Here is a 14,482-nt window from a genome sequence, read left to right on the forward strand (position 1 = left end):
GTAAGAGCCATATAATATTTTTTTAACTCCGAACACAACAAAACGCGTGCATTTTTAAGTAAGACCAACATTTCTAGACTATAATAGGTCTCGTATTCTTCGTAATAACATTGTAATTCTGAAGCTAACTATGGAAGGGGCGTGGCCTGCGGGCCTGCAGCGAAGCAGGGTGTTGCCAGGATCGGCCTCAAAATCAGCGACAGGTGCGTAAATGGTCCAGCTGGGCCTTGTTATCTAATCACCTGCCGCTCTGTTTATAAGCAGCAGCCAGAAGGAGAGACGGGGTTGGGGCTGGAGCCAGAGTGCGAGCGAGAATGAAAGAGAAAAAGACAATTGCTGTAAAGCAACTGAGAGACTTATTGAAAAATAAAACAATATTGTAACAGGCTCTCATGTCGGTGCTTGGTGGTCTGAAGAACCCCCAGGAGGGCAAGTGCTACACTAACCAATAATAAATAAATTACTTCTTACCCTTAATACAACTTCTTTAACAAGTGCGGTAGAAAAAAAGCACGGATGGATTCAAATGCATGAGCATGTTTTATATTTTTAACGTTATTTTTAACACCGTGAATACAAGTGGAATTATTCATTACTTATTGTGTTAAAGCAGTGGCAGCTCAGATTGACCCGAGAGCCAGATGCAGTCATCAAAAGAGCCACATCTGGCTCGCGAGCCATAGGTTCCCTACCCCTGCTTTAATACAATGTCAATAAACCATTCTATTTTATTCAAACCTAGTACTACATTATGACAGACTATATGTAACATAGTCTGCCATAATGTAGTAATATAGTTTTAATTTTTCCGAGGGAACTCTCCTGAAGGAATCAATAAAGAACTATATTTCTATCAATCTATATATAAAATTGTAAATTGTTTTTTGAGTGCAACAAGAAAAGGCCAATCTGTTTAGTGAATTATATTTATATAGCGCTTTTTCTCTAGTGATTTAAAGCGCTTTGCATAGTGAAACCCAATATCTAAGTTACATTTAAACCAGTGTGGGTGGCACTGGGAGCAGGTGGGTAAAGTGACTTGCCCAAGGACACAACGGCAGTGACTAGGTTGGCAGAAGCGGGAATTGAACCTGCAACCCTCAAGTTGCTGGCACGGCCACTCTACCAACCGAGTTAAACCGTATAATGCTTTTTTATTTTGATATTATAAAATTGTTCTGTGAGTGCAATACAAAAACCCATGTTTAATATATTGTAAGACTTCTTGTTAAAATGAAGCCTAAAATGATTTTTTTTGTAGTCCCCTCTATTACCTACTCAGTGGCTTAGTGGTTAGAGTGTGCGCCTTGAGATCTGTAGGTCGTGAGTTCAAATCCCGCCCGAGTCATACCAAAGACTGTAAAAGTGGTGCTTGGCACTCAGCATCAAGGGTTGGTATTGGGGGTTAAATCACAATAAATGATTCCCGGGCGCGGCAATGCTGCTGCTCACTGCTCCCCTCACCTCCCAGGGGGTGATCAAGGGCGATGGGTCAAATGCAGAGAATAATTTCGCCACGTCTAGTATGTGTGTGACAATCATTGGGACTTTAAATTTTTAAATTTTGAAATGTATTGAAATACATTTTGTTCCTTGTACCAAAATATTGGTATCGGGATAACGCATATATTTACTTTGCTCTAAAAAGTTAAAGTCAAGTTAATGTTAAAGTCCCAGCCACTGTCTCACACACACACTAGGTGCGGTGAAATTTGTCCTCTGCATTTGACCCATCCCCATTTTCCACATCCTGGGAGGTAAGGTAAATGTGAGCAGCACAGGTGGCCGCACTCGGGAATCATTTGGTGATTTAACCCCCAAATCCAACCCTTATTGCTGAGTGCCAAGCACTCAGCAATTTTTTGTGGTCTTTGGTATGACTTTTTTTTGGTTCAAAAAGTTATTTTCTTCAGAGCTGGTAAACCAAGGGAGTACAGTAATACCATGTTTATTGCTGTTAACTTGTTCCGGGCATGGTCGTGGTAAATTAATTTCTGTATAGTAGGAATAATAAGATCTTTATCGTCCCATGTGCGACGTATGTACAGCAAAATGTATCATTGGGCAGTCATCGTGTAAATCAGGGGTCACCAACCTTTTTGAAACCAAGAGCTACTTCTTGGGTACTGATTAATGCGAAGGGCTACCAGTTTGATACACACTTAAATAAATTGCCAGAAATAGCCAATTTGCTCAATTTACTTTTAATAAATGAATCTATATACATATAGTGTATATATATATATATAAAAGAATGGCTATTTCTGTTTGTCATTCCGTCGTACATTTTATTTCTTTTTACGGAAGGTTTTTTGTAGAGAATAAATGATGAAAAAACACTTAATTGAATGGTTTAAAAGAAGAGAAAATAGGAAAAAAATTAAAATTACATTTTGAAACATAATTTATCTTCAATACTGACTCTTTAAAATTCAAAATTCAACCAAAAAAAAGAAGAGAAAAACTAGCTCATTCGAATCTTTTTGAAAAAATAAAAAAAAGCATTTTTATGGAACATCATTAGTAATTTTTCCTGATTAAGTTTATTTTTAGAATTTTGATGACATGTTTTAAATATGTTAAAATTCAATCTGCACTTTGTTAGAATATATAAAAAATTGGACCAAGCTATATTTCTAACAAAGACAAATCATTATTTCTATTAGATTTTCCAGAACAAAAATTTTAAAAGGAATTCAAAAGACTTTGAATTAAGATTTAAATTTGATTCCACAGATTTTCTAAAATTGCCAGAATATTTTTTTCAAATTAAAGTTTGAAGAAATATTTCACAAATATTCTTCGTCGAAAAAACAGAAGCTAAAATTAATAACTAAATTAAAATGTATTTATTATTCTTTACAAAAAAAAAAAAAATGGAACATTGATTTAAATTGTCAGGAAAGAAGAGGAAGGAATTTAAAAGGTAAAAAGTAAAAATATATATGTGTTTAAAAATCCTTAAATCATTTTTAAAGTTGTATTTTTTCTCTAAAATTGTTTTTCTGAAAGTTATAAGAAGCAAAGTAAAAAAAAAAAAAAAGATTTAATTTAAACAAGTGAAGACCAAGTCTTTAAAATATTTTCTTGGATTTTCAAATTCTATTTGAGTTTTGTCTCTCTTAGAATTAAAAATGTCGAGCAAAGCGAGACCAGCTTGCTAGTAAATAAATACAATTTAAAAAAATTGAGGCAGCTCACTGGTAAGTGCTGCTATTTGAGCTATTTTTAGAACAGGCCAGCGGGCGACTCATCTGGTCCTTTACGGGCGACCTGGTGACCCCTGGTGTAAATAATATCTTTGAAATGAGTTTGTTTTTTTTGGGCTGTTGTGCAGGCACGTGGAACGGAACCACCAAGGTGGCTGTGAAGACCCTGAAGCCGGGCACCATGTCGCCCGAGTCCTTCCTGGAGGAGGCTCAGATAATGAAGAAGCTGCGACACGACAAGCTGGTCCAGCTGTACGCGGTGGTGTCCGAAGAGCCCATCTATATAGTCACCGAGTACATGAATAAAGGTAAGGCGGCATGCCATCAATATTACACACACGCGCTCGTTGCATCACACCCCCGCAGCGAGTGCATAATTCATGGCTGAACGCGCACGTGACGGCACCGTGTGTGTCCTCCCCGCCGTGCAGCGAGGCCGGGGCTGCGCTCAGGCAGTTGATGACAGCAAGCGTGCCTCCAAAGCTCCTTCGTCACCACAGCAAATAAAATAACTGGGCCAAGCGTAACTTTAGTGGCAAAAATCCCAGCACTGACCTCATGTTGGCTGCAAACTGTTTTTCTTTCTGTTGTTTTGGGTCAAAACCCAAGCAGCGGTTAATATCTGGCAGCTTTCATCCAGCTCAGCACTGCTCTCAAAAAGCAGTGAAGGACTCAAAGAAGTAACGAAAAGGAAGCCTGGATAGAATAGCAGACCGCAAAGGCTGTGATTGGTCAGCTTTTCCACGTCGTCTCCTTTGTGCATTCAGTTGGTTCAGATTTCGGAACAACATTTGCAATAAAAGTAAAGAGGAGTTCCAGCTGCAAAAACACTCCTTTCCATTTCTATTACCATTATTTGTCCGCGACAAAGGAAGCTAACAGGCTAAAGCAGGGGTCTTCAACGTTTTCTAGGCCGAGGACGCCCAAACTGATGGAGAGAGAGCGGGGCTTTTATTTCTTGTTTAAGATTGCGTTTTAAACTGGTCCTAAATTGTACACTACAGTGGGGCAAAAAAGTATTTAGTCAGCCACCGATTGCCCAAGTTCTCCCACTTAAAATGATGACAGAGGTCTGTAATTTTCATCATAGGTACACTTCAACTGTGAGAGACAGAATGTGGAAAAAAAATCGAGGAATTCACATGGTAGGAATTTTAAAGAATTTATTTGTAAATGATGGTGGAAAATAAGTATTTGGTCAACCATTCAAAGCTCTCACTGATGGAAGGAGGTTTTGGCTCAAAATCTCACGATAAATGGCCCCATTCATTCTTTCCTTAACACGGATCAATCGTCCTGTCCCCTTAGCAGAAAAACAGCCCCAAAGCATGATGTTTCCACCCCCATGCTTCACAGTAGGTTTGGTGTTCTTAGGATGCAACTCAGTATTCTTCTTCCTCCAAACATGACGAGTTGAGTTTATACTAAAAAGTTCTATTTTGGTTTCATCTGACCACATGGCATTCTCCCAATCCTCTGCTGTATCATCCATGTATCCACTTTGGTATAAACTCAACTGGTCTTGTTTGGAGGAAGAAGAATACTGAGTTGCATCCCAAGAACACCAGACCTAGTGTGAAGCATGGGGGTGGAAACATGTTTTGGGGCTGTTTTTCTGCTAAGGGGACAGGACGATTGATCCGTGTTAAGGAAAGAATGAATGGGGCCGTGTATCGTGAGATTTTGAGCCCAATCTCCTTCCATCAGTGAGAGCTTTGAATGGTTGACCAAATACTTATTTTCCACCATAATTTGCAAATAAATTCTGTAAAATTCCTACAATGTGAATTCCTGGATTTTTTTAATTCACATTCTGTCTCTCACAGTTGAAGTGTACCTATGATGAAAATTACAGACCTCTGTCATCATTTTAAGTGGGAGAACTTGCACAATCGGTGGCTGACTAAATACTTTTTTGCCCCACTGTATATTGCCAAAAGTATTTGGCCACCTGCCCTGATTCACATATGAACTTGAAGTGCCATCCCATTCCTAACCCATAGGGTTCAATATGATGTGGTTCCACCTTTTGCAGCTATTACAGCTTCAACTCTTCTGGGAATTCTGTCCACAAGGTTGCAGAGTGTGTTTATAGGAATTTTCAACCATTCTTCCAAAAGCGCATTGGTGAAGTCACACACTGATGTTGGTCGAGAAGGCCAGGCTCTCAGTCTCCGTTCTAATTCATCCCAAAGGTGTTCTATCGGGTTCAGGTCAGGACTCTGTGCAGGCCAGTCAAGTTCATCCACACCAGACTCTGTCATCCATGTCTTTATGGATCTTGCTTTGTGCACTGGTGCACAGTCATGTTGGAAGAGGAAGGGGCCCGCTCCAAACTATTCCCACAAGGTTGGGAGCATGGAATTGTCCAAAATATTTTGGTATCCTGGAGCATTCAAAGTTCCTTTCACTGGAACTAAGGGGCCAAACCCAACTCTTGAAAAACAACCCCACTCCATATTTTCACAGTCTCCACAATTCAGTCCGAAATACACTGCTCTCCTGGCAACCTCCAAACCCATACTCGTCCATCAGATTGCCAGATGGAAATGCGTGATTCATCACTCCAGAGAACGCACCTCCTCTGCTCTAGAGTCCAGTGGTGACATGCTTTACACCACTGCATCCGACGCTTTGCATTGGACTTGGGGATGTATGGCTTAGATGCAGCTGCTCGGCCATGGAAACCCATTCCATGAAGCTCTCTGCGTACTGTACGTGGGCTAATTGGAAGGTCACATGAAGTTTGGAGCTCTGTAGCAACTGACTGTGCAGAAAGTCGGCGACTTCTTTGCACTATGCGCTTCAGCATCGGCTGACCCCTCTCTGTCAGTTTACGTGACATACCCCTTCGTGGCTGAGTTGCTGTTGTTCCCGAACTCTTCCATTTTCTTATAATAAAGCCGACAGTTCTCCCGTCCAAAGGCAAAACCTAGTAACTCGCTTCTAGCTGATTTTGAGAAAACAAAGGAAAACCAATCTATCTTGGTGCTGTCTTACAAAGATCTACAAAGTCATCAAACGTATAGATGTTTTCTCGAGCTCTCATTTTCTTGCCGATTGAATCTGCTCTCATGAACTTGGGCCCTTTCTCCAGATATTTTAGCACAATCTCGGGTGGGCCCCATTCTGCGTTTGCACATTGGGCAAGAGCCGTGTACAGCGTCCAGTTTTTATTTTGACCTCCACAGTTATCTGCCCAAAAGAGTATGCAAGGGGAAGAATCAAGAACAATACATTTAATGAAGGTGCTTGCAACGTCCTGGGCCAATCTTCCAAATATCCCCTCGTGCCATAATATCACATAATCAGGTTGACCGTCGGCCCCCATTCGTGCAAATGTCTCATTAAAGACAATAAGGCGACTGACAAAGAAGATTCGATTGGTCCCTTGAGATACTAGGTTTTTCTGTTGTATCTACGTGGTTATGTGGTAGTTACTAGGTCCTGCAATGCGCGTAACAGCTTACTTACGGAACAAATTACAATATCGCATACACTGATGTAAAGCATATCACCTAGGAACTCCAAAATTATTATCAGCTCAGTTCTGACCAAAATTTAGTTACTGGGTTTTGCCTTTGGACGGGAGAGTTGACTTTGTTATATTTAGGAGAAAGGAAATTTCACGGCTGGATTTGTTGCACAGGTGGCATCCTAAGACAGTTCCACACTGGAAATCCCTGAGAGCGGGCCTTTCTTTCACAAATGTTTGTAGAAACAGTCTCCATGCCTAAGTGCTTGTATTATACACCTGTGGTCGGGCCGAGTGATTAGGACACCTGATTCTGATCATTTGGATGGCTGGCCAAATACTTTTGGCAATACAGTGTAGCTTATTGTCCAATACTAGGATATTTAAATAACACAGGATTATTTATGATTGCGGTGTTGGTTTATTTCGAACATACACACAATTCAATATGATGGTGCACTGATCAACTGGCAGGGGTTCCCACCAAGATTTTCGACCGGTCCCTGTCCGAGGCCACCGTCCCATTCTTTCTGAAAACGCTTGACTGCTCTCCGTGGACTTCAGATCGGCATTTCATACCATCCTCCCCGATAGACTGTTGCCAAAACTACTAGACCTGGGATTGCCTGGGGATCAAGGACTTCCTGTTCGACCACCCCCAAAAGGGTAGGATTGGTCTCCACAACCCTCAGCCTCAGGGCTGCGTGCTGAGCCCTCTACTTTACTCCTTCTACACCCACCACTTCTCCGCCGCCCACCCCAGTAACTCCATCATCTAGTGTGCTGACGACACCACCGTGGTGGGCTGAATCTCCAGGGGGGACGAGGCCGCTTACCGCGATGAGGTGGAACAGCTGTCGGTGCTTTGCAAAGCCAACAACCTGCAGCTGAACGAGCTGAAAACCCAAGAGATGCTGATAGACTTAAAGACCAACATTCTTGGGTGGGGGCTGCGTGGAAAGAGTCTCCATCTTGAGATTTGTGGGCGTCCACCCTGGAAGATGACCTGTCCTGGAGAACTAAAACCATGGCGATCATCAAAGAGGCACAACAGAGACTGGTTCCGGAGAATAATCAGTCAATCAATCAATCAATCAATCAATGTTTATTTATATAGCCCCAAATCACAAATGTCTCAATGGACTGCACAAATCATTACGAATACGACATCCTCGGAAGAACACACAAAAGGGCAAGGAAAACTCACACCCAGTGGGCAGGGAGAATTCACATCCAGTGGGACGCCAGTGACAATGCTGACTATGAGAAACCTTGGAGAGGACCTCAGATGTGGGCAACCCCCCCCCCCCCCTCTAGGGGACCGAAAGCAATGGATGTCGAGCGGGTCTAACATGATACTGTGAAAGTTCAATCCATAGTGGCTCCAACACAGCCGCGAGAGTTCAGTTCAAAGCGGATCCAAGACAGCAGCGAGAGTCCCTTCCACAGGAAACCATCCCAAGCGGAGGCGGATCAGCAGCGTAGAGATGTCCTCAACCGATACACAGACGAGCGGTCCATCCTGGGTCTCGACTCTGGACAGCCAGTACTTCATCCATGGTCATCGGACCGGACCCCCTCCACAACGGAGGGGGGACATAGGAGAAAAAATAAAAGAAGCGGCAGATCAACTGGTCTAAAAAGGAGGACTATTTAAAGGCTAGAGTATACAGATGAGTTTTAAGGTGAGACTTAAATGCTTCTACTGAGGTAGCATCTCGAACTGTTACCGGGAGGGCATTCCAGAGTACTGGAGCCCGAACCGAAAACGCTCTATAGCCCGTAGACTTTTTTTGGGCTCTAGAAATCACTAATAAGCCGGAGTCTTTTGAACGCAGATTTCTTGCCGGGACATATGGTACAATACAATCGGCAAGATAGGATGGAGCTAGACCGTGTAGTATTTTATACGTAAGTAGTAAAACCTTAAAGTCACATCTTAATCAGGAACAGCTGAAAAAAAAATCATTGGGTTCCCTTACCCCTTCCCTGGACGAACTTTACCACTAGTCTTAAGAAAGTAGTGAAGATTCTCAAGGACCCATATCACCATGGCAACAGATCTCCCGTCCAAAGGCAAAACCCAGTAACTCAATTTTGGTCAAAACTGAGCTGATAATAATTTTGGAGTTCCTAGGTGATATGCTTTACAGTAATGTATGCGATATTGTAATTTGTTCCGTAAGTAAGCTGCTACGCGCATGGCAGGACCTAGCAACTACCACATAACCGCGCAGATACAACAGAAAAACCTAGTATCTCAAGGGACCAATCAGAGCTTCTTTGTCAGTCCTTAATGAGACATTTGCACGAATGGGGGCCGACAGTCAACCTGATTATGTGATATTATGTCACGAGGGGATATTTGGAAGATCGGCCCAGGACGTTGCAAGCACCTTCATTAAATGTATTGTTCTTGATTCTTCCCCTTGCATACTCTTTTGGGCAGATAACTGTGGAGGTCAAAATAAAAACTGGACGCTGTACACGGCTCTTGCCCAATGTGCAAACTTAGAATGGGGCCCACCCGAGATTGTGCTAAAATATCTGGAGAAAGGGCACACGTTCATGAGAGCAGATTCAATCGGCAAGAAAATGAAAGCTCAAGAAAACATCTATACGTTTGATGACTTTGTAGATCTCTGTAAGACAGCATCAAAATAAATTGGTTTTCCTTTGTTTTCTCAAAATCAGCTAAAAGTGAGTTACTAGGTTTTGCCTTTGGACGGGAGAGATACGTTGTATGACCGCGCTCAGGTAGGCGCTTAAGCACCACGCTCACCCGGACAAATAGACTCAAGTTTAGCTTCTACCCCACGGCCATAAGTGCACTGAAGGTATAAATATGAATAAATACCAGCAGTACTACTGAGCAATAACAGAGGAGAGGGCAATATTCTATTATGTTTGCGTCCATGCTTACCTCCGTGTGTACATACATGCCCACATTACCTATCGGTTATTTTTACATTCCACACCTACTCTGTATATTCCCTATTTAAAAAAACAACTTTAGTAGAAAACTATGATAAGCAAGCAAGAAAAGAAAGAAGAAAGAAACACTAAGGGCAGGGTCAGTTTGGAAAGGCTAGTGTGAAGAGGTGAGTTTTTAGGGTGGTTCTGAAGGTAGGGAGGGAGGGGGCATCTCTGATGGGCCTGGGGAGAGTGTTCCAGAGAGAGGGGGCAGCCACGGAGAAGGCCCTGTCGCCCCTGGTTTGGCACGTGGTCTTGGGGACCTCCAGGAGGCCGGCATCACTAGACCTAAGGGAACGGGACGGGACATGTGGCTGGAGGAGGTCAGAGAGATAGGGTGGAGCCAGGTTATGGAGTGCCTTGTAGGTGGTGAGGAGTATTTTAAAGGTGATTTAGTATTTGACAGGCAGCCAGTGGAGGTCATGAAGGACAGATGTGATGTGCTCTCTGGGGCGGGTTCCGGTGAGCAGGCGGGCAGCGGAGTTCTGGACATATTGCAGTTTATTGAGGGTTTTGAAGGTGATGCCGTAGAGCAGGGGTCGGGAACCTTTTTGGCTGAGAGAGCCATGAAAGCCAAATATTTTAAAATGTATTTCCGTGAGAGCCATATAATATTGTTAACCCTGAATACAACTGTCAGGTTCAAACACTGATGACATATTAAACAGACAAGAAGCAAGGAATTAAACAGAGACAGGATTCAGTTTAGCTCAATGAGGAGAAACGCTTAGACCTGTAACTTGTACAGTGTCGCCCCACGCTCTGACAAGAGAATTCTACGCCTCCTCTTTTATTTGGACTTTCCCTGATTACAACAACTAAATGTGTGCATCTCGTATTCTTTTTAATAACATTGTTATTCTGAAGCTGACCAATAATAAATAAAATACTTTTGACCATTAATGCGACTTCTTGAACAGGTGCGATAGAAACGGATGGATGGATTAAAATGCATGAGAATGTTTTATATTTTAAACTTTATTTTTGACACTGTGATTACTAGCGGACATATTAATTACTTATCGTGTTAAACAATGTCAGCTAAGATTCATCTGAGAGCCAGACGCAGTCATCAAAAGAGCCACATCTGGCTCTAGAGCCATAGGTTCCCTACCCCTACCCCTTGAGACGTATCTATATTGATGATCAATCAATCAATCAATGTTTACTTATATAGCCCTAAATCACTAGTGTCTCAAAGGGCTGCACAAACCACGACACAAACCACTACGACATCCTCGGTAGGCCCACATAAGGGCAAGGAAAATATACACCCAGTGGGACGTCGATGACAATGATGACTATGAGAACCTTGGAGAGAAGGAAAGCAATGGATGTCGAGCGGGTCTAACATGATACTGTGAAAGTTCAATCCATAATGGATCCAACACAGTCGCGAGAGTCCAGTCCAAAGCGGATCCAACACAGCAGCGAGAGTCCCGTTCACAGCGGAGCCAGCAGGAAAACATCCCAAGCGGAGGCGGATCAGCAGCGCAGAGATGTCCCCAGCCGATACACAGGCAAGCAGTACATGGCCACCGGATCGGACCGGACCCCCTCCACAAGGGAGAGTGGGACATAGGAGAAAAAGAAAAGAAACGGCAGATCAACTGGTCTAAAAAGGGAGTTTATTTAAAGGCTAGAGTATACAAATGAGTTTTAAGGTGAGACTTAAATGCTTCTACTGAGGTGGCATCTCAAACTTTTACCGGGAGGCCATTCCAGAGTACTGGAGCCCGAAATGAAAACGCTCTATAGCCCGCAGACTTTTTTTGGGCTTTGGGAATCACTAATAAGCCGGAGTCCTTTGAACGCAGATTTCTTGCCGGGACATATGGTACAATACAATCGGCAAGATAGGCTGGAGCTAGACCGTGTAGTATTTTATACGTAAGTAGTAAAACCTCAAAGTCAGGTGCAGGTGCAGGTGAGCCAGTACAGGCGTAATGTGATCAAACTTTCTTGTTCTTGTCATGATGTGCCTTATAGGCATTGTCTTTAGTGTCCCCTACAAACCCAGTCACAGATTATATGACACTTTTAAACACACACACTTACGGCTGCAAAACATACTTAGTCAACAGCCATACAGATCATACTGACGGTGGCCATATAACAAATGTTGATACTGTTACAAATATGCGCCACACTGTGAACCCACACCAAACAAGAATGGCAAAGACATTTTGGGAGAACATCCGCACCTTAACACAACATAAACACAACAGAACAAAGACCCAGAACCCTTTGCAGTACTAACTCTCCCGGGACGCTACACCTCGAACCTCTCCCTACCACCTCAACCCCTCCGCACACGCCCCCCATCTCCCCGAATTCGGAGGTCTCAAGGTTGGCAAGTGTGCTAATACTACAAATCCCATAATGCTCTGCGGTTGTTTTGGTGCGCCAGCCATGCTCTCTCCTCTGGGTCAGTAGGGATCCGCGTTCTTGCGCCAGGCTTCGGCTGAAAGCTTGTCGGCTCACCCCGCCTCCCCGTCCCTCTCTCCCAGACGTGCTGTGGCCTCATTCTACAACTGTCAGTGTCACTGTGTTACCCCTACCAAAAATGGCAAAAAGGAAGAGCGAAAACAGAACTTTTCTGGACAGGTAGGAGACAGAATATCTGTTTATATATGTAAAAGACAGACCTGTTTGTCTCGTTTGTGGAGCCAACGTGTCGGTAACTAAGGAATACAACATTAGGCGACACTATGAAAGGAAACACCAGGACAAGTACAAGGACCTGGACACGACTCAAAGGAGCCAGAAAATAGAGGAGATGAAAAGAGGTTTGCTTTCACAACAGTATTTGTTTTGTGTGTAAATGTGTATCTGTACTGTTAGACTGGTCACACAAAATACGACCAAAATAAACTTATTTCATTCATTCATTGCTTGTTCCATATTCAGTTTTAAAGCAAATCAGTGTAGCAAACTGAGCAATAATTAACGTTTTATTCATCCACTCTCTCTTGCTACTTCAAGGCTTGAATGTTTGATTCAATCATCATTATTTTATTTTCAAATGTATTATTAGCCTGTGGAAAAAGCTTATTTTGATATTTACCTCAGAAGGCTGCACGTAGAAAAGAGGCGTTCCATTTTTATTTAAATTTCATTTGATATGCCATTGATATTTTTTAATTATTATAATTATTATTTGAAACTAGATTTTGCTTGTCACTATAAAGTTATATAAGCCTTGCTTGTTCAATATTCAATGCAAAACTTGTTTGGGTCCCTATTAAAAGGTACATTTTTTTCAACCTTGGCCCGCGGCTTTGTTCAGTTTTAAATTTTGGCCCACTCTGTATTTGAGTTTGACACCCCTGCCGTAGAGCAGTGGTCCACAACCACCGGGCCGTGGCCCGATTGATACCAGGCCGCAGAATAATTTTTTATTCATTTTTATTTAAAAAAAAAAAAAAAAAGTTTTTTTTTAATTAAATCAACATAAATGACACAATATACACTTACAATTAGTGCACCAACCACAAAAACGTCCCTTTTTCATGACAAAAACATCCCTTTTTCATGACAAAGAAAAAAAAAATGGTAGAAGTTGGGGATTGAACCAGTAACCTTCAGATTGCTGGCACAGACCCCATGTTGAAGATCCCTGACCTGACGGGTAGCCAAAAGTTGTGGTTGCTGACTGAGTTTACATCACGTCACACGCTCAACCTTCCAACAGGCTACATTAGTAGATCTGTCAAAGTGCTGCACAGGTGCCATTTGCGGTATTGTACAAAAAAATTACACAAAAATGGGTAAAAATTGTTAGCAACAAATCCCTTTTAAGTTTGACAGGTTTAAAATATGTTCCATCCACCTTCGGGCATCTGGTCAGGATGCCACCCGAACGCCTCCCTAGGGAGCTGTTTAGGGCACGTCCAACCGGTAGGAGGCCACGGGGAAGACCCAGGACATGTTGGGAAGACTATGTCTCCCGGCTGGCCTGGGAAGGCCTCGGGATCCCCCGGGAAGACCTAGACGAAGTGGCTGGGGAGAGTAAAATCTGGGTTTCCCTGCTAAGGCTGCTGCCCCCGTGACCCGACCTCGGATAAACGGAAGAAGATGGATGGATATATCCACCTACCTGTCAATGTGGTGCATGCATTAGGCAGTGAGACAACGAAGGAAACCGCAGTTCCTAAACAAAATCCTAAACATATCCGTATTTATCCAGATTTGCACAAAAATAAGAAAAACATTTTGCATCAACAAGCAACCAGCCATTAAGACATTTCTTATTTGATGTTTTCCAGGGAGTTTGCTCGACTTCCTTAAGGATGGAGAAGGGCGAGGCCTCAAACTTCCAAATCTGGTGGACATGGCGGCTCAGGTAGGTCATCATGAAGACCGTTTTAGACTTCCTGCAAAAAACGGCGTATTTCTGTATGTAGAACGCGGGACGTGAAGTACACCCAGAAATGTTCCGTCTCATGCAGTAGTAACAAACGGAGGCGGGACAGCGCCTGTGTGTAAGGGTATTCCGAGTGAAGTTCAACACCTGACACTTATAGCCCTGTTAGTCATAAGGCTGGCCGATAAAATGACATCAAGACAAATCGCAATAAACATGTAATCAATATCAATAAAAAATGTGTTCGGTAAAACAAGAACTCCAGACAACCCTCATCATCAATTTCAAGAAAGCCTTCGACAGCATCCACCGGGAATCACTCTGGCAGATCCTCCAGCTATACGGTGTACCATCAAAGTACGTCAACATCTTCAGAGCCCCGTGCCACAACTCCACCCGTCGAGTGAAAACCACCAACAGCACAACCGACGACTTTGACATTATGACCGGGGTAAGACA

General features: G+C 42.9%; 1 protein-coding gene across 2 annotated transcripts in view; it reads left to right on the forward strand.

Moving 5' to 3' along the window:
• Positions 1–14,482, forward strand: part of LOC133550069 (tyrosine-protein kinase fyna) — a 98,516-nt gene that overhangs the window by 69,297 nt on the left and 14,737 nt on the right. For both annotated transcript variants that reach the window (XM_061896094.1, XM_061896093.1), the window contains 2 exons: positions 3,338–3,517; positions 13,926–14,002. In XM_061896094.1, coding sequence (XP_061752078.1) covers positions 3,338–3,517; positions 13,926–14,002 — 257 coding nt within the window. The remainder of the gene's footprint in view (positions 1–3,337; positions 3,518–13,925; positions 14,003–14,482) is intronic.

This window comes from Nerophis ophidion, linkage group LG03 (genome assembly GCF_033978795.1).
Source record: "Nerophis ophidion isolate RoL-2023_Sa linkage group LG03, RoL_Noph_v1.0, whole genome shotgun sequence".
NCBI classification, from domain to species: Eukaryota; Metazoa; Chordata; class Actinopteri; order Syngnathiformes; family Syngnathidae; genus Nerophis; species Nerophis ophidion.